Genomic DNA, 25858 nt, shown 5'->3' with positions numbered 1-25858 from the left:
CAAGCCTTAGCTCTTAACTCTGACTCTCAGCTCACAGTAAGGCCTGATCCTGTGCCCACGGAGCAAGGAGAAAGGCCCCACGAAGAACCAGACAAAGGACAATGAAACGTGCAAGCAGAACCAAGCGATGCTCCTTCACAGCGGGGGGCCGGGAAGAGCCAGGAGGCGCCACGGGATGCTCGGGGCCTCCGGCAATGAGCACTGGGTTTGAATCCTGTCTTTGCTAGTTGCTGAGCTGTGTGACCACAGACAAGTCACTTCCCCAAGTCTTGTGTGCAAAAATTAAGGGGTGCTTAAGGGGGATCCCTCACGTGCTCATCTCTCAACTCTAGGATCCTACGAGATGCCGTCTGGACTGAGTCGTGGAGAGGTAGAAGATACACAGCATTGATAAAAAGGACCACGTGTTTAGAATAAAGGCGGGGAGTATGTGAAAACTGGGAAAGAAGTCCAGGTCACAGAGTAGAAGACCCCATACCAGGGCCAGATAATGTGAGTTGGAACCTACTTTTGGAGGACCCCAAGAAGAAGGATCCGGATGCCCCAGAGTGAAAAATGAATTTAGAGTCACACTTTAGAGAGAGATTCCTAAAGCTTCAGCCATCTAAGCTTTTTTCCTAAACCAGCCTTAGGATAAAAATGATTAGAAAAAAGAATGACATTTATCCACTGCAAGTAGCATAAAAAGTCATCAAATGATTGGGGAAAATTATATGATACAGCTCAACAAACTGCTATATGCTATATGCTATATGACTGTAATGGAATCTAACTAGTTCTATGTTACATAATTAAACCTAGACTAGATTTCACAGCAAGTATATTATATAACTACATACTCCATAAGGAATGGCAAAAAAAGAGAGGAGTTTTCAGAAATAAAACTGTGTGTGACTTGAGATAGGGCCAAACAAGTCACATGAGAACAATACAGCCAGAGTAAATTAAGAAAACACTAAAACACATCGCCTTCTCCCCCCATTTCTCTCAGCTGGCCAATACTGATTTCAGGTGACTGATTCTGGAAGTGCTTCCTTCCTTTTGGGGGTCCAAGAGGGGAGGGGATGTGCACATATATACCCAAGTCAGAATCAAGTTCTCTACTGGCTAGCTTTGCTTACCTGGTTGTATACAGGAAGTAGTATGGAGGAACTCTATGGGGAACTGGTGTTAAAAAACAAAACGAATTCCAAAAAAAGTTACTAAATAAGAAAGGGTTTTACACAACAAAAACAAGTGTATCCAAAACAGAACATGAGAAGGAGGAGTGCGGTAAATACTTCTGATAAAAATTTGACATTTGGAAATTATATAAATGTACAAGTGATGACCTTTCTTCAATGAATTGAACTTTTTCGGGGGGGGGAGGGGGAGGAGGAGGATGGAGGAAGAAATCATTAGTCATAATTTCAAACACTGTTCCAATTCTCTGATTATCAGAGAAATGCCAATTAAAACAATGATAAGGTACTCTCCAACATAACCATACAAGGGACAAAGGTCATTTATATTGAAACGTCACAGATAGACCTATGATTCCATGGTGTGGGAACTCCCTCCACCAATACACTTCACAAGCCATCTCCAGCTTATGGTCTAAGAAAGGTGTCAAAGGCCCAGGAAGATTTCACAGCCACACAGCTTGCTTGTGAATTTAAGGGTGGGAGGTGAATCTAAACCAAGTCCAGCATTCTATCTCCTGCACTGTACTGCCTCTCAAAAAATAGGTTAAAGACAGTAAGATTTCACATGGATGGGGCTGTGGGGAAAGGATCACCTTCCAAGACTGTTAATGTAATTATGAAGTGGAACAATCTGCCAATAAGCAAGAACTCATAAACATACAATGTGACTGGAACTGATGTTCTAAGGATGCTATTAAAAGGGGGGGGAACCTCTCTACAGAATCATTCATAGTCACTTTATTTGTAATAAACACTATCTATGTCCAATAATTTAGTTATATGGAATGGCTAAAGTGTGGCATATTAACATTATGGAATATTATTTCATCATAAAAATGACATGTGAAGAGGATAAAAAAACTGTAAATGCACCATTATATGAAGTGATGCAAAGAAAACCAAAGTCAGAATGACAATATACATAGTTGGCTATGTCAAAACAGTAACAGTAAAATGTGAAATGTTCAAGGTTTAAGGTTTTAATGGAGATTTCATTCCTCCTTTTATTTGCTATTTGTTAAGATTATTCTTTCTACAGGAAAACAAAGAAACAAAGATAGCTGCTGAGATGGCGGCACACAGGACCGCTGATCTCCCCAGAGACCCCTGTGCTGCCCCCCACCTGTTGCTCCATCTTTGAAGCTTCAATGTTCAGACTTCCAGAGGGAGGAGCACTGACTAAAACTAAACTTACAAACTCGGTCAGTACCAAAGAGAGAAACAAGAACCAGCAAGTCAGGCGGGCTGCAGCTGTGAACAGGTGAAGAGCCCGCCTGCATCTTTTCCTTAAGGACACTGCATTTAGGTCCATGGGAGCTTCGGCTGCAAAGGGCAGCCTGAGAGATCATCTGGTTTAAGACTTCACCAATAAAGAAACTGAGTGTCCAAGGGAGGAAGTGACTTGATCAGAGTCCCAGAGCGGGGTTCCACTGCACCCCTTCTTCTTTACAAAATCCTGAAGGCTTGGGATGGCAACCTGAAAGAGTCCTCGATGCATACAAGATGCAGCCAGCATGTGCTATACTTGAATTAGAGCCAATACTAATGTTAATCCCTACAAAACTGCAATTACCTCCACCCCTGGCAGTCTGGCACACAGAGAAGCACTGGCATCCCAGAGCCTGCTGGGTCACTGTAGGCAAGGCACCCTCCTTCTTGTCTGGGTCTCTGTTCCCTCATCTCTAAATTAGCCACATTAGTCATAAAGTCCTTCTCCATGATAATCTCTATGACCTTATATAATTTTTTAAAAGAAGTGACCTTATTTTCACTTTTCTAGAAACACTATTTATGAACAGAATGGAGAAAAGTAATGGGTAAAGAGGTTCTTTTTAAAACCTAAAGATAAATGATATTCTTTCCCAAAACCAACATCAAAAGACAGGATGAACTTTCTCAGGCTTAGGGGGTAAAAGAATGCAGGGAAGAGGCCTCTGGTCTTGGCAACCGAGACAAAAAATCTTCCTGAGCCCAGCAGTTAATAAGCTCAGAGATCCTTGACAACTCTTCTTGTCTTTCCCGATTCTTTATTCTGGCTGCAAAAGGGGAGGAAGTAAAGGGTCAGGGGTCCCAAGCACTGCAGTACACTGGATTGGACGAGCAGTTGGCCTAAGTCGGCAAAGCCCTGCTCTCATCTCAGCTTCTCTGTCTTTAAAATGGGGATGGGGTAAGACTTCTATTCCAAATGACTGTCTGTGAGGAAACCCTTTGTAAACATTAAAATGCTCTCTAATGGGGAGCTCTCATGCTGCAATCAGTACATATTTCCTCTATGAGAGCATGTGAGAAGCTCATCTGGGTGAATGGGTGACCAGGTCCAGAAGGCCAAAAAGTAATAGGTGCCAGCCTAACAGCGAGGAAATGTAAGCTCTGTTAAAATAAGTAAACGGAGAAAAAAAATACTTAAAATTATAGACCATGATTCAATTACCTATTCTAAGTTTAAAGAAATGTTATGGAGTTCAAACTTCTGAATGTAGACTTTTTAAGCTGTTCTATTACTTTCTGTCTAATGGACTTCATATTTTCATTATGTTCTTAATACTATATTTTTTTGGGGGGTTAACATCAAGTACAATTTTTCTACGTCTAAGTCACATTTAGCAAATATCTGGTCTACCATTTAAGTAGACAACAGGAGGGTAAGAGAGAATAAAACAATTCAACCAGACAGATTTTACAAATCTGGAAGACTCCCATTGTAAACAGTCTCACAGAATTCACACTAAGACAGCTCTTCATTTTACAAGAAGAAGCAAGCGATTTCAGCCCCATCTCTGCTGAGCTCTTGGACAGCGGCTGTTCCCTTGGAGCTCGTGGGTTCTTCACTACAGCTCTATGAGGAGGAGAGCATCTACTCTCCCTCAGTTTTAAGAGGAAGTGACTGGCTCGTGGTGACACAGCTGTTAAGGCAGGGCTCAAACCCATTTCCTCCTCCCTCTCAATTTCCCACTTGGCCCACTCTCCTATGAGTGAGCACTACTCGAGGAGGAGCCTGTATGCTCTGCAAGGCAGGAGAGCTCAGCAGCAGGGGCAGGCTAGGAGATGGAAGCTCTAGGCCTCCGCCATGATCATCATCATCATCCTCATCATTTTGATTGGGACCAAATATAAAGTGCTGGTGGTGGCCAAACTCCCTCCCCCAATGCTGGCTGGTCACTCCCCACTGGGCCACACCTCCTATTTCTAGGGGGTGTGGAGGTGTAAGGGTGTGTGAAAGACCCAGAGCAGATCGCTATTCAGAACCCAGCAACGTCAGGGGCACTCATCTATCAGATGGGTACCTTTCGGACACAAAGCACAACTGTGGGCGAGACCTCCCGGGGTCACGTGTTAAACGGACCGATGAGAACATGACATGGTGACCTTGTGGCACACAAAGCATGGCACAGACACTGAGAAGTTCACAATGCTGCAGTAGAAAACAGACGAGAAGTGACACAGAAATGAAACTTTCTAAAGGAAAGAACACACATCATCCCACCTTCAATGGCTATTCGCCTTTTAGGCCAGTTTTTGTTCTCTCGTGTTAAGAGTTCTTGTACCCGTACGCTTATGACATATTCCTCCAAAGCAAATTCCAGTGTGTAAAACTTTAACAGCTCTAACCACAACTGTCCCAGGGATACCTGATTTGGTATTTCCAACGCTAAAGGAGACTGGAAGAGAAAAGATATTTGTTGTCACATAAGCCTGGCTGCAATGAACACTCTTGACACACTCCAGAAAAGACTGAGAGCCCCATGGTCATGGATGGGTGCCCCTGAATGTCTGAAGGACACATCTGGCGGATCCTCCAGGGAGGATTTATGGGAAATCATTGGCAAGCATGTACTGAACAAGAGGGTACAGAAGGTCTGCGACATGGTGTCTAATTCTGTCTCTGTCACTAATTAGTTGTTACAGGGGGAGCACCCAAGCCAATGAAACTATGACTCTTACAGTGGCTACTAATTTAAAGTAAGTCAATGCTTAAATACAAATCCAAACCCACACGGGAACATGTAACCCATAGGAAATTGCCCCTTAGGACTTAGAAAGCCTAGCCAGGAAAGAGCAAGCCGGCACCCCTAAGCCTACACGGATGTGGGGAAGGCTCACCTTGCCGTGTCTCTCCTTGGCAGCACCATTCTGGGAGTCTGTTTCTGAGCTGGTAGGCTTCTTGGTGCCACTTCTCTGATCGGCTTTTGCTTTATTCTCAGAGGCACCTGAGTTCTTCCCTGGCCCACTGGGCATAGGTTTGTATTCCCACTTCACAAATTTTTCGTCTTCGATGCCCTTCAGCTGGTGGTCATCGACTCGTTTCGAGTCAAAGCCTTCAATCTAAAACAGAAGTATTTGGAGCCGGTCAAGTTCAGTAATTTAAAGGGACCTTAGTCTAACAGAAAATTTTATCTCTCAAAGGAAAAAACCTGCAAATGAATACATGTCATTGAATGCTGGTAGTACCTATTCATTTGACAACATTTAAGAACCATGGGCAGAGTTTTGGGCCAGTAACTGAGGAAGAAAGAAAGTGAAGAGAGCTTATAGATTAGAAGGAAAAAGTGTTTGGAAAAATACAAACACAAGCACTCAATCTCTAAGAGCCGCCATACCGAGGAGCCACTTCCTGGGAGATGCTAGCTTTGAGGCACATCTTGCCTCTGAAGCTCCCGCTCGCAATCAGGGAACCACAACACAGAAGAAAAACTTCAGAGGTGCACACTCCAAAAAATCCACCTCCTAAATTTGACTTTGAGTAGTGAGCTAATTCAGATTAAATCTGTCCTGTTTCCACTGGAGGCCCTTTCTGACCCATTATCCCTGACCTCTGAGAGCCAGAGGGAAGAATAATATGGATGCTGTTTCAAACTGCCCCTTCAAGGCCAGTCTTTCACCACTCCCTTCACAGACTGGTTCCCCCTCCTCCCACCCCTCACACCCCTATCCATGCAAGCTGCTGGCACCTCACCCTTCCCATCCGATAATCACTAGGCCACTCTGCTTATTCCATGGCTCTAGCACCTTCTTCCTCTTCAGCTTAAGCCCTGACATTGTCCTTGGGGATCTCTGATGAACATACTGACAATCCCTCTGACAAACTGAACACCCAACTCCTCAACTTCTCCAATTATAACAAATGTCTTCTATATCACACTTCAGCCACACAAGTTGATTTTAAACCTTGTAATCTCTCAAGAACCAGAATTTTAAAGGTCTCCTTTTTGCCCAATCTTACATCCTTTTACTTCATTCTTTCCCACTAAAAGGATTGTCTGCTTGTGTGATCTTCGGTCCCTCGAGCCACCCCTCTTCTCTTAGTTCGTTACTTCTCCAGGATTTATTCTGTTCTGCATACAGGGCTTTTCCTTTTGTCTCTCTAGCTCACTAGCTCCAGGCCCTAGCCACCTGGAGGTCAACACCATCAATGCTACTTTTGATTCTGCTAACTGTCAAAAGAGAAGGTTACAAACAGAACTAAGGGTAACTAGCTTCTGCCCCACATTTCTGTCATGGCTTGACAAGCCTCCTAAAGGGGAACTCCTTTTCTTTCTCTCTCTGCTCATTCTTCTGACATGACCATTTACTCTGTGAGGGACATCCCCATTCACCTCTACTCCCAAGCTGGGCACCTTGGAGTTTACCTTTGACCCTTCCATCCTCTGGATTCTGCTGTCCCCTCAGCTGAGGCTGGGCCTCCTCACGGACCCCCGCTGGCCCATTGCCCACTCTCTCTCCCTGCGCTTCTCCTCCAGCCTTGACATCACCACCAGAATATGTCTTTTTTGGACCCTGCTCTGGCCTCACACTGCTGGAGAGAGGGGCCCTTCACCTTTTTGGTGCCATGGGCCTTTAAGGACTCAGTTTCAGAATCATGCTTTTAAATAACCCCCAGATGTGCTAAATTTCACTTAGAGTTTATAAAAATAAAGATGTAATTTTTTTCCCAATCCAAGCTCACAGACCCTTCCTGAAATCTATCCCCGGAGCCGGAGGTTAGAACCAATGGGTTTCTAAGAACTCTTCTAGCTCGGTATCTTTGATGGACAAATGCCACATAAACTCCAACGCCTGGCATTCAAGCCTCCCCACTGGATGGCACTGCACCTCCTTTTCAACCTCATCTCACACATTCTTGTTCCACCAAACAAGTGGGTGGCTCAGTTAGGTGGAGCGCTCAGCTGTGGGCCAAGGCCCATCCAATAAAACTAATAAAAAAAAAGTCTGCTCAAAATGGAGCTAATTTCCCTGCTTCCTAGCACTGCTGGGAGATCCAATGAAACACTCTCTCTACTGTCTATGGGGCACTCGAAGGGCAAAGACTCCTCTCTCCTCTTCCCAAGCTTTCCTGGTTTCCACACAGAATGATGCCCAGAGCAAGTGGCTGTAGCTATCACCTGAGGGGCAGGGCAGGAGAAAGGGGAAACAGGGCAAGAACAAGCACATATTCGGGCAGTCCAGCCAGGACCACCTCCCTAAACATAGGCAAGAGCAAGCGCACACTTACCCAACTGCCTAAATAGGAGGGAAGAAGAGGGGGCTTTCTTTGTTGAAGAAAAAACATCACCATTAAAGCAAAAGAGTATGAAGGGATCCCCCCTTCAGCCTGGCAGTCAATATGGCACAACTGAAAAACAAAAAAGGGAAATTAACACCACTTAAATTTTTACTCAGGAAAAAAATAAGTTCTGGAATCCTTGCCCAGAGAAACTTGGAAAATGTGCACTAGAACATAGTAAACTCCTGTTTATCCAGAATGAAAGAGAAACAATGAGTTGGGAAGGCAGCCCTGGCACCAAGAGTTGGTCCCAAGTCCTCTGGACGCTCACCTGGCTGGTGACCGCAGGATGCCATTTTGGAAAGAGGAAAGAGACCCTCACAGCATCTGTACCTTACCCAGGTGCCGTGAGGACTGAGTGAGAAAATACAGAGATGAGGCTCAGGGATGGGGCTCCTGATTCCCAGCATATTCTAGTTAACAGAGAGTTACTAACCAGATGTATACATGTACACAAACACATACAGGTATATATCTCTCCAGCCTCCACTAAAGTTCTGCTCATCAGGACATCTCGTCATGATGCTGAGGTGGTTCTGGGTTCTCTCGGGCTCGTGCCCGTGGGCCAGAAGAACTGGCAGGAGCCTTCTCACAGAGGACAGTGGGAAAGCTCATCACCTGAGGGTTGGAAACCAGGTAATCAACTGGTTTTGGCCACAGCAACCTTTGAAACCGTTGAAGGAGTCAGAGAGGAGTTGAGATTGGGTACAGGTAGAGTGACCCATCAAGAAGTCACAGCTCCCTGAGGGAATCACATTATTGTACAGGTGATGTTTCAGTCACATACACTCTCTGCGGGCCCATTCAGTGTTTTCTTGGCAGAGATGAGGAAACAGAGGCAAGCAGGGTTAGGTGACTTGTCCTGGGTCACTCAGCTAGGAAGTGTCTGAAGCCAGATTTGGACTCTGGAAGAGGAGTTGTCTTCCTGACTCTGGGGCTGGCAACTCTATCCACTGAGCCATCTGACTGCTGCCCATTTACTGTACACTGATGAACTACTTTTGAGAATTCATCGCTAGGTCTCTGATACAAGACAGAAAGGAGGGGTGTCCACACAATGGAAAAGTTCTGGAAGGTAAGACAAGTAATGCCTAGGAAAGGGCAAATGGATGGTTGCAGGAGGCAGAAGGGGTCATGTTCTGAAACAAATGTCTTAACAGAAACATAACAACAGTTGCCATGATTCGATCTTCCTTTGGTGACTTTTGCGGGGCAGATTAGGGCTCTCACCCCACAGGAGCAGCAGTTCTGGGTCCTTCTCTCAGATAACAGTTCTGAACAGGATCAGCAGCTCTAATCAGGAGACCAATTAGAAGTGAATATTGCTACAGAGAGATTCTCTTTCAGACTCCAATTGGCAGATTGTCCTATCTCTCAGAACTTCCAGTTCTTGAATCAGCAGTAAACAGTGACAGGTAACCAACTCCCCTGACTTTAACTGTTGATAAGACTCACCAGCAGAAGATAAAGGCATGTTATCTAGAGACTTCTCTCCCCTACTAGAAGGTTAAGAGGTACTATTTGACAATGAGATTGCCAGGATGTGATAAGCAGTCAGACTCATTCTGTCCCACAGTGCACAGTAAAAAGTCCATTCTAATCCCACTGGGTTAGGCAGGAATATAAACTCCACTGTCGCTTTTCTGGGCTTAAAGTAAAGCAAACTGCTTCTACTTCACTAGTTGTACAAGCATAGTCTGGGAGACTTAAGAGGAGAAAATATTCTCCAGAGACCAGGAGGCAGAATTAAACAACAGCCAACAAGTTACTGGCAAGAAATTGGGAAGACAAAAGCTACGAAATGATAGCTTGTTTCAAGGAACACAAGAGGCCAGCATGACCTTGTTGCAATCTAAACAAGATGGACAGTAGCCTTTCAAAGCTCTACAGGGACCCTCAAAGCACAGACTCCTTTCGGGAAATCAAAGAAAAAAGAAACTCAGTGTCAAAGGCTGAGTGAAGATTCAATGAAATATCCACGTGAAACAGGGACCAGGTTCTATTTTGAGGATGATAGTAAAGGGAGAGTGGAGACTGAAAAGCTGCAGGAATTTGGCTGTGGCAGGTAAACAACGATGAAAGATAGGAAAGCTCAAAGGGAATCTCTTATTCATCAAGAAACTCAAGGCGAGACCAAGCTGCCAACTCTCCGGCCCAATTCTTGTCCCAAGCTGCATGTAGAGGGATGTTCTTCAAGTGTCCGCATCCAGTCACCCAAATGCCTGCTCTATACATGAGGCTGGGGACCTCCACACCTCAGGAGAAAGGTACCAAAGTGCACTAAAGTGAACCAGATTAAACGATAACGGGGAAATACTGAACAAAATAAATAAAAAGGTCATAAGACAATGTCGTGAATGACATTGGTTCATCAAGTCAATAAGCGGCCAGGGATCTGTTTCTCTTGACTTGGACACCACTAGCTCGAGAGACAGTTAAAAAAAAGTTGCTGTTGCCAATAGGACTCATTACCTGGTGACCAGTCCTTTCCCTTGAAAACTGCACCAAGAGTTTTTGGCTGGGCCTTTCCTTGGAGACTTTTCCAGCCTCGTGGGAACTCCTAGAGCTTCCATTCCCTTGGTAGACACTTCAAGAACCCAGGACAGTTCACCCCCATGCCACAGAGAGGCAGCAGAGAACTTTAGCTGCCATGTTAGTGCAAGAAAAATCCTGGTATATTCTACAAGTGAGGTACTTTCTCCCAGATTCCACTTACCCTAGCCCAGTAGCGAAAAGCTAACACCAAGGGGGTTAGGACAGGCTCTAGCTTGCCAAGAGCAGCAAGCAAATCAGTTGTGAGGCATGCCACATCATTTCCAGCGCTCACCTTACAGATTAAACCACTGTCGAGAAAAAAGAAACAAATTTCATTTTAATCACCTACCACCTTGAGCAGCCTATCACACCCAAGTCTGCAGCTATCTTCTACACTTCCAGCATTTCAAAGAATAAGAAACTCCCCTGAAAGCCACCATTCACCAAGGGCCTTTATGCAAAAGCCCTGGGAAATGGGCACCCCCAATGAAGGAAGCCCTTTCTATTACCCACTCTAATTGTATGGAGATCTTACTCATTTGTGGCTCATTTTTAATTTAAAGTACTACCAAGGACTGAGTCACTTTTCCAGGGGGGTGGTGTTTTAAACGGTGTCTTTAGGGGATGCAGAGCTTCATAGCTGGAAGCGCCCGAGCACCCTATTTTCGGGATTAGGAAATTCAGGTCCAGAGAGCTCTAGGGAGTCAATCCATGCCCCCAAGTCAGGAGCAGAATCCCAAGGAAAATACAAAAAGCCCAGATTCTGAAAGGATATTGGTCTAAGATTATTTCCTCCATCATTCATCTTTCTTAATCTAACCCAGGATATCCCTCTTTCTCCCCCCATATATACACACGTGCTTATGCACATACATATACACTTGCATGTTTATGCATATACGCATACATGTATACACATGTACATATATTTGTCCATACAGTGGGGGTATGTATATACCTCACTTCTGTGCCATCACAACCCACATGAACCTTCTTCCCCATCCCAGCCAATCTTCCAAGAAGAGGTGGTCTCCAGTCCCAGTCTTTGCTATCACTCCCTTTCCCTTTCCATCATGCTCAGTTGGGGAAACATGTTAAATTCCCCCTTCCTTGAAGGCAAGAACTGGCTTATTCTTCCTCTTTGAATCCTTGGTCTCAAACAGAAGCCAGCACAACTAAACACTTAATAAAGATTTGCTGAGCTGAATTATTCTCTGGAATAGCCTCTTGGCCACTGTGTGTAAATTGCTGTGCCCTCCCAAACTAGACCTTTAGGGAGTTACCTGGTCTTTCCTTGAAGAAGTCTATTAGAGATCACAAATTATTTTCAAGCACAATGGGATAAAGGAGAGGTGATAAAATAAAAGTAGGGGTGGGAGTAGGGAGTATAATCCAAGGAAGTTAACGAAGACTTTATTTTAAGAAGAAAGTGTTTGGACACCTCTGTTCTTACTCCCTTCCCCACTCTGTTCACAATGATTACTTAGAGTTACTATTTTTGAGTTGTCTTGTTTTGGTGGGTTTTTTTTTAAAAATACTGATTTCAATTTCCATTTTCAAGATGGCAGATCACCCTATCAATACCTGATTAGATGATCAAAAATCACAAACCAAAGTTTTGCCTAATTACAGCAAACTCAAGTGTAGGTTTGAAGATTTATGTGTATCCTTTTAAAAAGAACTACATCCAAAAGCACATCAAAAAGGGAAATTTACTTGCTTATTCACTATACTATTCCTTTAATTTAAAAGAAAAACTAATTATTTTTTTTTCCTATCATCATCACAACCAACCTCTTCACATCTTTGCAAAAGACAACAGGAACTTTGGCATGAAAGTCAGACTCCACCTCTGAGTATAATGCTGATAAGGAAAAACAAAGAAATGTAAGCTATGGAATCAACAATTTAAGTAACATGCTGTTTCTCAGATAATTCATTTTTTCATTATTGGCATTGGGAGAATCAACTGTTTTCCCCATCCCAGAGAGCCCTCTATTTTGTTAAGCATGTTCTCTGGTAAGAATTGGACTTTCTTAAACTGACTTTACAAAGGAATAGCCCAATAGCCCATGAGAGTCTCATGGTGACTACCTACAATGAATGGGTTAATAGTTTAAGTTTTCCATCTGCATGAGAACAGGTTATTAACATTGCTGTACAGTTAGTATTCTTGCTGTTGCATGGATCCAGGTCCTGTCCTACCAATATGGCCCCAGAACCAACAGGATATTGAATGTCTGCCTATCCCATTCCTTTAGACCCAATAGATGCCTGAAATATACAAAAATGGGTGATTTGCTATTTTATTTTCAATTTACAAAAGATAGCCAGTATTGGTCAGAATAAGCTGGAAGAAATCTGAACTAATGATTTGTGAAGAATAGTAATATGTTCCTAATTTGATCCTGAACAGGAGCATATATGCTGGTAAGTCTGGGGATGAAACAGATTGGTCCTACTTGCCTATTATGTTTTTAACATTTTTCTATAAATCATAAGAGTCTATGTAAAAATGATTATAAGAAATCTTTTTGCTTTTTCCAGAAAAGTAAAAAACAGCTAATAAAAAAAGAAAATCTAAAACATAAAAGGAGACTCTGTTGTAATGGGGAAAAGACACTGAATGTGGTGCCAGGAGATCTGGGCTTGAATTGAACCTCAGTTTCTTCAACTATAAAATGGGAATGATTTCTGTAATATTACCCTTCTGAGGTAATCATTTCTATTATTGTTACTATTATTAAAAATAATGGCATGAAGTTGGTCGAAAGAAAGATATAGAGATAAGTAAACGGGCTGAGGGTGGGCATTCAGTGAGCAAGAATATGCCAGAGCAAAGGAGATGGCAGGTTTGGAGTGGGAGGCTCAAGAAAGGTAATAATACCTAAGCAAAATGCTTAGCTTTTTTTTTTTTTTTAAAACTATCACAAACTAACTAAATAAAATATAACCTAAAAATTTAAAAAGTCACTGAAAATGTCCTTACATTTCTTAAAGTCCAAATTAATCCACAAGCTGTTAAAAGGACTGTTTTCTTCCTTGGCTCTGCATCCTTATGTCTATTCCCAGCTATATACCAGGCATTTAATAAATGTTTTACTGACAATGAACATGGTTTGATTCATAGAGAGACTCTAGTCTACTATGCTGGGAAGGGCAAAAGGAGAAAGTAACCAGACATATTGTTAAAAAAAACAACTCACAGAAACCTATGTGAACTGGTGCTGAGTGAAATGAGCAGAACAAGGAGACCATTATATACTTTAACAATACTATATGATGATTAATTCTGATGGACGTAGCCATCTTCAACAATGAGATGAACCAAATCAGTTCCAATAGAGCAGTAATGAACTGAACCAGCTATACCCAGTGAAAGAACACTGGGAAATGAATGTGGACCACAACATAGCATCTGTACTCTTTCTGTTGTTGTTTGCTTGCTTTTTGTTTTTCTTCCCAGGTTATTTTTACCTTTTTTCTAAATCCGATTTTTCTTGTGCAACAAGATAACTGCATAAATATGTACACATATATTGCATTTAACATATACTTTAACATGTTTAACATGTATGGAACTGCCTGCCATCTAGGGGAAGGAGTGGAGGGAAAGTTGGAACAGAAGTTTTTGCAAGGGTCAATGTTGAAAAATTACCCATGCATGTTTTGTCAATAAAAAGCTATAATAATAAAACAAACAAACAAACAAACAGACAACTCACAGTTTGCTTTGGGACAATCTATGCTGAGTTCTGGGGCACACAAAGACCATCCAATTATATATAAGGCCTTGCTTGGAAACAGATTCCTTACCAATTTTCAGCATCTTTCTGCGAGCCAGAGCAAATCAGAAATCTGGGGGCATGTTTATTGTGTGTGCAAGATTCAAATCTGAGGTTTTCAGTAAATGCTTAAACGAAATTAAACTAGGGATATAAAACATCTCCAAATTCACAGAAAACTGTATTTACTCCACTAGTATTTCTCTTTTCTCAAAGTCTCTCACTATGTCCCTCCCTTTCATAAGTAGAAATAGTTTTCTGTCCTGGTCTAAGGACTTCTGCTTTGATAGTATTCAAAACAAACAAACAAAAAACCCAAAGAGGCTGCAACTTTTAATATAGCTGCTTCCATTCTACTTATTTTTGACTTTTCTAGGTTGGAAATAATCTTTTCAAGAATTAGCATAGCTACTACTTAAATCCTAGGATAAGTACACTGAAAGAAATAAATGACTCAAATGTGCTGGGGATAGGCATTTTAATTTTGTTAGCTACATAAGCAATTTAAACTGAAAATATCCTACCACACCCTTCTTTGGAAAGTGCCAATTAAAAAAAAAAACTTACCACAGTTTTTTAATATGTCAAGCACCTGAATCAGAACATCTGGGTGACTCATCTAAAAAAATTACAAGGTAGAATCAATATAGGTTTACAAGTCCAAATAGTAGAACATCAGAGTAAACTCAACTTCATGAAAGGGCATTTTAATACAAAATTACCATCATTTTAATTTAAAATTACAGAAATGAAAAGAAAATCAATATGTTTTATGTTTTTATTTACCATCTCAATAACAGAAATACCCTTTAGCAAATGATGTGGGCTCTAGTACTTAAGCACCACCACAAGGACTTGTGAGTCCTTAGAAAGAGAAGTGATTTTACAATTTCATTGCAAAAGCAAAGGGGATAGTCACTGCTCTGAATGCTTGTTAGGGATGATTTGGCATGGGAACTACCAGCAGACTGCCAAGAGGCTTACCACCAAAATCTATTGCAAACAATAAGCTTGTCGGTCTCAATGTTTAATATTTTTTAGACTTGTCATTAATGAAAGAGATGACTCCACTGGAATAGAGGCTGTGACATACTCAAGTTATGTCGGTACCAACCTCAAAAGTACATTTTATGACTTAATAATCTGATTCGAGATCCTTACACACAAATGATTTAAAAAAAAAAAATTTCTGCTTCCTGTACCCAGGCCACAGTGAGGAAGAACATGAAAAGGCCTGCACTTGGCAGGTAGGAGGCACAGGAGGAGATGCCAGCTGCCAAGTGACACCCCTGAAGGTCAGTAGGTCAACCACTTACCTCTCTAGCCCTCCTCTGTGGGTCCAAAAGGATAACAGTCTAACCAACTCCCAGAGTTTGCTGGGAAGAAAGCTTTTTGTCACCCTGAGTTGTTGCTATTCTGATAATAATGGTCAGCTCTAGAAGAGGCGCCCACTCAGGCCTCTTCTATAAGAGCATCTGCACGGACAAATACCCGCAGGACTCAGGCCTAAAGAGACTACTGTCCTCTTACTTTGGGGGAAATGTCATCGAACAAAAGGGATGCAGAGAGACTGAGTTCAGAGGATCATTGACAAGTTACTTTTACAGCTACTTACCTTGGATGGAAATTTTACATCTATATTAACATCACTGCTTTTAAAAGCAAACCTAGTCAGAGAGGAGCCATACAGCCTAAGCGAACAGTCTGGAAGACAAGAGAAGGGCATTAGGTATAAAACACACAAGATGACAGTGCCCTAAAAAAATCACAACAAACCCACCACAGACGTGCCTCTTTCCCTTCTTCTCTAATAGATGAACTCTGACCAGCCACAAGACCGAGATACCAAGGCAAGGAAGGCTTAGCTGCCAATCTCAGACTTTACTTTGATTTTCATTGACAATTTAACTGGGAGAGAATGGAAAGAGAAGGATTCGTGTACACTTGGCTACCCACCAGGGAGACTCTGGCCACCTGGCACCAAAACTATTTACTACTCAGAAGAGAACAGCACATCTGGGCTGGGAGGAAAGCCGTGTCTACTCAGGGTGGATGAGTTTTCCAATGCTGAAGTACAGCCAAGTCATTAATAACCACAAATGCCAATGGCTGCCATCGGGATCTTCTCAGACGCAGTGACTGAGATTATCTTAGGAGAGGTAAATGGGAGACAATTGGGCAGCTCGTTCCCCTCGGAATTAATCTCAAGGGGATCAGCCTGAAAGATAGCGTGCATCGGGAGCTTGAGGATGAGTGGGACAGCCTGTCCTATGACTAAGGCTAGAATGAACAATGATTCGTTTTGGAAAAGCAGGGTGTTCTCACAAACTGTGATTTTCTATCACTCTCTTCTTGAAGCAGAAAAGCTCTTCTTGTTATCAAGTGACAATCCAAAATGATCTGGCTAAATCAAAAAGGTACCGGTAATTTTCTCTTTCATATTTTTATAAGGTGAGTCTTTAAGACTGTTTTAAGGACAAAAGGTCAGCTATTGGGAGATGTAGGACTGTATGGGAGTGCACCTGCCCTGCTGATGTCCAACACAATTCTTCCAGCCTCAGAAGATTCTTTGATCAGTTGCCATGGCCAAAAACAATCATCACCTGGTGACAAATATTCTGCCATGAGCCTTCCCAAACAGAGAAAGCTGATTTTCTCAGCTGCCATTTTCATGGGCCTGCAGACTGGCCAGAGCTTTCCTGTGCCACAGGCCTGAGGGCCCCGCAAAGGAGGAAGACCAAATGTGCTGATACCTCTCATCCCGGGATCTGGCAACCCCTAAGCAATGGAGGGGGAATGCTTTAAATAACACTTTAACCCGCTACTTAAGCAGAAATGTCAATGAGAACTCAACATCTCTGTCCCAATCAAAACCTAATTAGTCGCCTCTCTTCTTGTTTCAGCGTCAATGCCCTGTAGTCTTTTATTTTCTTCCATGGAACTCTCTGGTCCCTTTGTTATGGGTCAGAAGTCTCCCCCCACTAAGAGGCAAGCATGGTATGGTGGTCATGTGATCCCAGGCCTCTGGCGATCCAGCTAAATGAGGGAGGAGCTGCTTCTCATCCATGGCTCCAGCTAAGTGAGGACAGGTTCACAACTGCGCTGGCTGCAGCAACCCACCCAGGGCTTTTTCTCAAGAGCTACGGAAGGGGCTGTTGATCTCTAAGAGGAGGGCATAAGCTCACAATTCCAATCCTGTGGATGCTGCTGCTAAGGTAGGGATGTTTTCTATTGGCTGCACATTTATTACTTAAATTCTTTCTATTCCTCTGTAAAACAGAAACAGCTCTTCACTATGCTGTAGATAAAATAATATAAAAATATGACTCTCTCACAGGAGTCCCTGCAAGGCAGAGAAGAACTGCCTTTTAAAGTAAAAAAATTAATTAAACTTTTTTAAGATAGAGAAAACAAGGGAAGAAGATGATGGGAAGCTCTGTGTAAAACCTTTGAGGAAAAGCCCCCGATTGAGGATGATGATGATGATGATGATGACAGTAAGCCTCTGTACCTGGTAGGCGCTGCTGTATAACCTTTTCCATTTCAGTCACAATTTCCTGCCGGAACCCAAAGTCATTGTCCGAAATCCCTTGTTCTTTTGCTGCTTGCATGAGGGTGGAGCTCAAAGCAGCCAGCTGGGCAGGGGAAGGGGGTGGCAGGGCTCGTAATTCATTTTCTTCCTGTTTTTCCTATCAGGGGACAAAAAATTATAAGGTGAACCTATGAATACAGGAGGCAGCGTAAAGAAGCCTAGAGGCCTCTGAGTTTAGTCAGAGGGCCCGAGTTTCAGTTCAACAAACATTTATGAAGGGCCTACTGCGTGCAAGGCCTTCTGCTAAGCACCAGCTAGGAATCCTATTTTATCACCTCCTAACTTGGTGACTTGGAGCGAGTCCTTAATCTCTGCACCTCAGTTTTCTCATCTATCAGGGTGAGGGGCCTGGACTAGATCATCTATACCTAAGGGCCCTTCCAGCTCTAAATCCTATTTTCAATTCAATTAAAAAACAAAAAAACAAAACAAAACAAAAAGACATTTACTAGGCACCTACCAAGCACCTATTAAGCTTAAAATCCAGGAAGGAGAGGCAACATGTACATAAGTTAATATGATAATTTCAAGAGGGAGAGTCCAAGGCATCAGGGAGGAATCTGGAAAGGCTTCACAGAAGAGGCAGCTAAAAGAAGCGAAGGGCTTGCAAAGGTCCGGGGGAGGAGAAAGTGCATTCCAGGCCCAGGAGACAAGCACCCAGAGGCAAAAGACAGAAGATCAGACTCAAAGAACCACAGAGAGGGCCAGAGATGTCAAAGGGAGACCAGACAAGGGAGAAGCAGGGGAAGTGTCAGGGGAGGGGGATTCCCATTTTATTTGAGAGGAAACAGTTTTTTGAGTGGGGATGGGTCATGTTGTCAGACACGTACTTTAGGAATACCAATTTATAGGATTCTTTGGAAAAAGGCTTAGAATAGAAGGGAAGGGAATAAGCCTTGATCTAGCACCTCCTAAGTGCCAGGTATTATACTAAGGATTTTTAAAATACCATTCTGTTTGTTCCTCACAACCTCTGTGAGGCCCTCATTTTAAGAGACTAAGTGACTTGCCCAGAGTGACCCAGAGACCCAGGTCTCCAGCCCCATGTGCGTTATTTATTGAATCACCTAGTTGCCTCTTGCGAGGGAAGAGACTTAATGCTGGGAAACCAATGAAGAGGGATTGCAATAACCTGAGGAAGGTGAGAATGAGAATGGAAAGAAGGGGAAAGACACAAGAGATATTCTGGAGGCAGCATCAATGAGATTTGCAAAATGACTGGCCACAGGGCCTGGAGGAAAGGGAACAATGAAGGACTCGAAGGTCTCCAGTCTAGGTGACCTGAAAGGCACCAATGGGCAAAGCAGGAGGAGGAAGACAAAGTTGTGTTTTGTTTAAAAGGATGATGGAAAATTGGGGGAGCGCTGTCCGATAGCTGGAAATCTGGACATAGGGACAGAGAGTCAGACAGAGCACAAGGGCCCAGAACACAACCGACACAGGGAGCGGCAACAGGCAGCTCTCGCTAATGAGAATTTGGATCAGGCAAACAAAGGAGGAGAACCAAGAGGCGGCCGGGTCGGAGAAGCCAAGGGAAGAACGTTATGGTCAGAAGTGAAGGAAGGTCAGAAGCAGTAGCAGCAGCAGGAGGAGGACTGAGAAAAGGCCATGGGTTTGAGCAGTTAGGGAATAATGAGCATATAGAAAAACTGTACATGGTTTTAAAAAATTCCTATTGTGCTGAATAAAATCAGAATGCCTCATTCTTTGCCTCAAACTACAGCATGGCAGGTGCAACGGAGCAGGTATCTGTGTTTCGGATAAGACAAGAAGACTCTGTCTCAGCTGCAGCTTGACGTCCTCTATTGTCATTGTGAGACAGTCCAGCTGCAAAGTGGGCACCCTCGTCCCTAGGAACGGGGGAAGAAGGCAAACTTTTCCGAAAACACCATCTAAGCGCATCCTCTCCCATGCCAAGGGGCTCTGGGAAAACACAGGATGGGTGGATTTCTCGCTGGAAAGGACCTTAGAGACCATCTAATCCAATCTCCTCATGGCAAGCAGAACATGGGGGAGGTAAGGAAGCAGTTAGTTCCACAGGAATGTTTCTACATGAGCAATAAGCAATGTGGTGAAGGTAAGCAGACAAGCTCAGGGAATTAATGGCACGGGGAAAGGCACCGATACTCCCGCAGATCATTGCTGTCCACCAGTGGTGGGTACCTCAGGCAGCAGGCTGTCATTAATGTGTTAGAACCAAACCCCACCATCACGACATCAGGATGAAATAACAGCGGCTGGGGCGACATTATACATTCTCTGCCTCTACACGATGGATCGTCACGTGGTTCATAGTAAAAGCGTCTGAGGCCCTTCTAACAGGCGGCAAGCTTTTCTCAGGCTGAGCCCAGACCGGACCGTCACAACTGCTCTGCCCTAAGAGAAGTTCCGAAGCTGACTCGGGTCAAAGAGTCTAAGGGGTCGACACCAGCCATGACCAACTTTACGAATGATCCAGGAGGAGAGAGCTCGTCCCGTCGCTATTCCTATTTCCAGGCAGCCCCCCCGCCAGAGGTTAGTTCATTGTTAAACTAAAAGTCTCTCTGTAATGAAAGCTTGGCTAAAGATAGAGCTCACCTAGCCTTGGGAACTCTAAAGCCAGGGAAGCAAGATACCTCCCTTCTTTAAACGTCCTTGGGTTTATCTGCAATTCCCAATTAGAGTACGCTTCTTGGCCAAGCACTTAGGTTTGCAGGCCCGCCTTTCTTCTTAAAGGGTTCAACCAACAGGGCATATTAGCAGCATGTTTAATGAGAAGATGATGCAAGAATACTTTAACAAAATTATTTTCACCTACACATAATGCTTTGTGTAGACTGGATCCCACAGGACCACAAACAGCTGACTGGGAGGTGGAAAATTCAGTGGGATGAGCCAATGGTCCAGTTGTTGGGAGAGACATGGAAAGAGCGAGCCAGGGATCATTGGATCTGGTGTTTTTAATAGATCTCTGCTCTCATATTGTTGAGTGATGACAGGTTCAGATGAATGAATAAATGAACGAATGAAAGAAAAATAATGTTACATGACATGTTCTGAATAGTTTGTTGGGTAGTCATGGAAATCAAATACAAAAGGCAGTTAAGTCCCTAGTACAGTGCTAATAAGGTACATCAGAGGTACCCATGGAAGGAAGCAAATTCAGAGCCAAATTTTTTTAAATCATTACCTATACCAATTACCAAAAGGCACAAAAAGTCTACTACCCCCAGAAAAAGACACCAAATTACCCACATGGAAGCAGCAGCTGTGGCCAATACAACAAAATGGCCCCTAGTTTGTCACTTCACACCCCTTTTTAAGCTGGTGATCCCCAGCCTGGAAGAGGAGCACTCTGTTCCTTACACAGGTCCTCCTCCCTGACCATCACCATATGGAGTGCTGCTCCTACTTAAACATTCAGATTTTAGAGAATGCAAAGGGACTTTATTCATACTCTGATTAAAAACTTGAATAGAACATTCTTTTTTGACATGAAAATTTAAGAAACAAACAAACAAACAAAAAACTTACCGTAATGTTTTTCTTATGCCGTTTCTCTTTTATGTGCTTATGTGCTCCCTGGATATTTTCAATATGAACTAAGCATAATTTGCATAGATATCGGCAATTGGTGTATTCCGGGGAGCGCTGAAAGAGAAAAGTGAAGAGGTAACAGAAGACATGAAGCCTAGAAAACACCCAAGTTGGGCTGTTCTCAATTAAATCAACGAAGTCAACAAATCAGACCTTCAAATGCACTTCTCTGAAGGTTAGGAAGAGGCAAATTTAGTAGGAACCAATTTAGGAAACAGAAAAGTGAAATGAAGTTGGGAGAAATGGCAAGTCCTGCCCCTGTGTTGAATAACTCACCTGCCCAAGCAGAGGCTGGGAAAGAGGTGCTCAGCAAAGTGCTCAAGTGGCCAAGACTGGGGCCCTGAGAAGGGTGCTGCTGCCCCCCCAGCACTAAGGGGGTGCTGCCGCACTCGCCAGCAGGCTCTTGCACTACAGCTCTGGGTCAGCCCAGAGCACTGCAGGGCTGGCCCTGCCACAGTGCTCAGTCAGATGGCTGTCCGGGGTCTTTAGGAGTGGGAGGAGTGAGAGCAATGCCGCTGCAAAGCGGAACTCAGCCTGCGCCATCTTTCCCTTAAGGCTGGAGTGTTTTAGAGGGATCCTATCTTTCCTGCAATACTCCTCTCGCCCATAATTAAACATACTTTAGAATGTAAAACTAGATACCCTTTGATCCAGCAGTGTTTCTACTGGGCTTACACCCCAAAGAGATACTAAAGGAGGGAAAGGGACCTGTATGTGCTAAAATGTTTGTGGCAGCCCTGTTTGTAGTGGCTAGAAACTGGAAAATGAATGGATGCCCATCAATTGGAGAATGGTTGGATAAATTGTGGTATTCATGTTATGGAATATTATTGTTCTGTAAGGAACGACCAGCAGGATGAATACAGAGAGGACTGGCGAGACTGACAGGAACTGATGCTGAGTGAAATGAGCAGGACCAGGAGATCATTATATGCCTCAACAACGATACTGTTTGAGGATGTATTCTGATGGAAGTGGATCTCTTTGATAAAGAGAGCTAATTCAGTTTCAATTGATCAAAGATGGACAGAAGCAGCTAAACCCAAAAAAAGAAGACTGGGAAATGAATATAAACTGCTTGCATTTTTGTTTCTCTTCCCAGGTTATTTATACCTTCTGAATCCAATTCTCCCTGTGCAACAAGAAAAGTGTTTTGTTCTGCACACATAGATTGTATCTAGGATATACTGTATTTAACATGTAAAGGACTGCTTGCCATCTGGAGGAGGGGAAAAATCGGAACAGAGGTAAGTGCAAGGGATAATGCTGTAAAAAATTACCCTGGCATGGGTTCTATCAATAAAAAATTATTAAAAAAAAAAAAAAAGAGCTTCAGGACCAATATGAAGTCATCTGAGACTTTCCTCATTTGTGATCCAGTGGCCACAAGGGCCAAAGGTGCTTTTATCAGCAGGGAGATGAATGAGGAAGCTGGAACTCCCTGCCATGAGGCAGCTGGGTCACTCCCAAGAGGGCATGCCCTTCCCTCTCAGAGCCCTTGCTCCTCCGGAAGACCTACACCCTACCTTGGAGTGCTACTTTCACTTCTCTCTTCGGTACAAAGGCCTCGCTCTGCCTAATTCCGGGTGCTCTAAGGGCCAGGGCACCTAACACAGACAAAAAGCACCTGCTAAGCTGTGAGATGCCCTTCTAATAAGAGATTTCAGTTATGGCATCAAACGCGATTTTTGTTTTACTTAGATGAGGCCACTGGAGGCACCATGGGCATTCATAAGCCAGAAGGGATTTGGGAGGGACAATCCTGCTGAGTTTTAAAAAGCTGAAAAGGGAAGGCTTTTTCAGAGTCCTCAACACACTGTACACAGTTGGAAACATGGCAAGGATCAAGAAGGCAAAGTGAAATGACAGAGAAAAGGGTATGGGTCATTGGCAGGCAATCAATCAATCAACCAGGATGTTTATATTAGGCTCCTAACTAAGTAAATGCCCCAAGCCAGCAACATACCATATCCCTCTCCCTTGCCATCTCTTCTGAACCAGCCCTTTACCAATCACAACCTTGTTCCTTTATCCCAGGAATATACCAGACTGCTTCCCACTGCCAGAAGCCAGAAAGAGCAGCTGAGAACAAAATGGGAGAGGGGTGGGCCAGAAACACTGAAAGGAGCACTGGGGATACCATTTCTGAGGTCTTCAATCTAGAGGCCTTCTATAAGGCTGGTCCTCTTGCCTTTTCTTCCTTCCCTCTTCTCCTCTCCCTCTTCTTCCTACCTTCTCCACCCCAGGCCTAATGCTTCTACTTTTCTGACTGGCTAATTTGCCATTACCTCTATCACTCCAAATCGGAGCTCTTCCTACTGGACAATTCTTCCCCAGACCTTTCCTCCCATATCAGGAAGGGCCATCACCCAAGCTCCCATGAACAACTCCCTCCCAGCATGATTTCTGTCCTACACACTGGCCCCTGATCATTAACTCAGTCCTTAGCTTCCCACTTTCTCAGGGATGAATGGCAGAGGAAAAGGCTGAATGAAGGAGGCAGCCAGGAATCCAGAAGTGTGGAACCCACAACCACTGACCAGGGAGGAAGAGGGCCAGCCCCCAGCCCAGCAGGGACAGACATGCAAGGAGAAGAATGAGAAGCCGCATAGCCCTGAGTGCCCCAAGAAGCCAAGGAGGATAGTCTACTTTTTCCAGGCGAAAGATGTAATCTCGTTCCAGGCGTTCCTCAGCCTGCTTCAGCCCCAGCTTCTGCTCGGGGGTCAGAGTCGACTCATCGATCGTGGTGGCGTTTTCTAAGTAATCCAGCTCTGAAGGAGGGTCTTTCGGTGGCTCAGCACTCTTCAGTTTACCTGGAGAAGGAAGTAGGCAGGAAATCATCACTATCAGGACCCCTGAGACATGAAGAGGAGGAAGAAGATAGCAGCCATTTCCGGGGCAGGAGGCCTGCTGACCCACTCGGAGTGAAAGACCAAGATCCCCCCAGAGGCAGCACGAAGCATGATGCCCCCTTCTCATCAGATGCTCACTGTGGGCTGCATGCTAGTGCCCAATTTTACACCTGAAGCAGCTCCAAATAGTCCAGCTCTGTCCAGGATTTGGACCTGGTCCTGCTGCATGTCCTGGTTCCTCTTCCTCTCCTAGAACTTCAGTTCACCTGCTGCTACTGCCAGAACCTCCCTGGAGCACACCCACTCCTGGGGGAAGAACGTGAAGAACACCCAGAGGAGAGCTGGAGGAAAGCCACACTCAGGTCCTTGAGGCCCTCATCAAACACAGGGGAAGAGGGACAAGAGGGAGACCCACATGTGTGAGGACCCAAGGAATTGACTTGTTCCAGACCAGCCCCGAGTTAACAACTGAGACAGGAACCATCTGATCAGAGGATTCTCTCTCATGGCCAACGTCAGGCTCAGAAGCACACAAGTCCCTTCCTGTTCTTGGCCCCAGAGCTCCCCGTCTTTAGTTCTGGGGACATAAGACAAGATTCTGAGATTAAATTCACTTCTGCATCCCAAGAAACAAACAGAGAACTTCAGAGAGTAAACAGTTTTTGAGCCATTGCTGCTGCCACAAGGTATAACAAGAACAGAGGACCTGGCACCCAGGAATGTACACTCCCTGAGGGCAGGGCCTTATTGCTTAGTGCGGTTTCTGGCATGTAGAAGGTCCTGTATGGCGGTTTCTATCTTAACTCTGTTACTACTTGGTGACCTTAAGTAAGTCACTGTGCCATTGGAGCCTCAGTTTCTCCTTATGCACAATGAGGGAGGGCTGGACCTTAGGATCTCGGTACTCAAATTCAACATACATCTGGCTGAAGAACCTGTTCTGCTGTCCAATCTTCAAGAGCCCAGGGTCACTTGCCATCCCTAAGGTACCAAAATAGGACTTTAGAGAAAATAAATTAAATACTATACATATATATATATATATTTTTTTCCTTTTTGGTGCAGGAGGAGACAACAGGAAGGAAAACTTTCATAAGGCCACTTTTTACAAAAGACATCACTTTAAGATTCTTTTTAGAAGTAAGTTTCACTAAATTGGTTTCAGACCTGATCTGAACTACAAAAATTCAATTCCCTTTTGCTTTTTCAGCAATCTATCCACTGTGTGAACAAGGGATCTGTCCTTCTGACTTCTCTCCAGACGCTGTAAACTCTCCTGTCCTCAGACCTGCTCAAAAACACTCCTCCACACGTGGAGGTAAAAACATAGATACCTGTGTACACCAAATTTCCAAGTCAAGTCTAATGGTACAGACATAACCACCAGCAGCCTTCACAACCAATTTGATTAAAAAGCTCAAAGGTTCAGCCAGGTTACCCAGGCAACTGGATCCACAGCCATGAGTGAAGCTGCGAGGTCATTTGTGGAGCTCGACCTACTTGAAGAACGTTATTGATTACTATTGTTCCATTTAAAACCACATTACAACAGAATCAGAAGTCTCTGGTCTATGAGTTACGTGCGACTTTTTCTGAGGAGGACAAAGCCATTAAGAATAAAAGAGGAAGCAGAAGTGGGAAAAAGGGCTGAGAACAGCAACACCTGTGAGAGAAACAGGCTAATAAGAGGTCAAGAACATGGGCCCAAGAGCAGGCAGGTGCCAACTTGAGGGCCCAGGAAAGGTTTTATGCTTCCTTATCCCTGAATCAGAATCGATCCCTAGCACACTGGC

At 43.9% G+C, this 25858-nt stretch overlaps 1 protein-coding gene across 7 annotated transcripts in view; it reads right to left on the bottom strand.

Annotated features, from left to right (window-relative positions):
* Positions 1-25858, bottom strand: part of TUT4 (terminal uridylyl transferase 4) — a 67471-nt gene that overhangs the window by 26129 nt on the left and 15484 nt on the right. For 4 of the 7 annotated variants that reach the window (XM_051999685.1, XM_051999682.1, XM_051999684.1 and 1 more), the window contains exons 4-14: positions 23863-24026; positions 21151-21267; positions 20435-20587; positions 17557-17734; positions 15661-15749; positions 14613-14664; positions 12055-12124; positions 10442-10568; positions 7675-7794; positions 5286-5507; positions 4669-4843 (exon numbers count right to left, since the gene is read on the bottom strand). In XM_051999685.1, the coding sequence (XP_051855645.1) occupies positions 4669-4843; positions 5286-5507; positions 7675-7794; positions 10442-10568; positions 12055-12124; positions 14613-14664; positions 15661-15749; positions 17557-17734; positions 20435-20587; positions 21151-21267; positions 23863-24026 (1467 nt within the window). The remainder of the gene's footprint in view (positions 1-4668; positions 4844-5285; positions 5508-7674; positions 7795-10441; positions 10569-12054; positions 12125-14612; positions 14665-15660; positions 15750-17556; positions 17735-20434; positions 20588-21150; positions 21268-23862; positions 24027-25858) is intronic. The other 3 variants (XM_051999687.1, XM_051999688.1, XM_051999686.1) reach the window with 2 other exon arrangements.

This window comes from Antechinus flavipes, chromosome 4 (genome assembly GCF_016432865.1).
Source record: "Antechinus flavipes isolate AdamAnt ecotype Samford, QLD, Australia chromosome 4, AdamAnt_v2, whole genome shotgun sequence".
In the NCBI taxonomy this organism is placed as follows: domain Eukaryota; kingdom Metazoa; phylum Chordata; class Mammalia; order Dasyuromorphia; family Dasyuridae; genus Antechinus; species Antechinus flavipes.
Note: the sequence above shows the minus strand (reverse complement) of the source record. Positions and strands in the feature narration are given on the sequence as shown.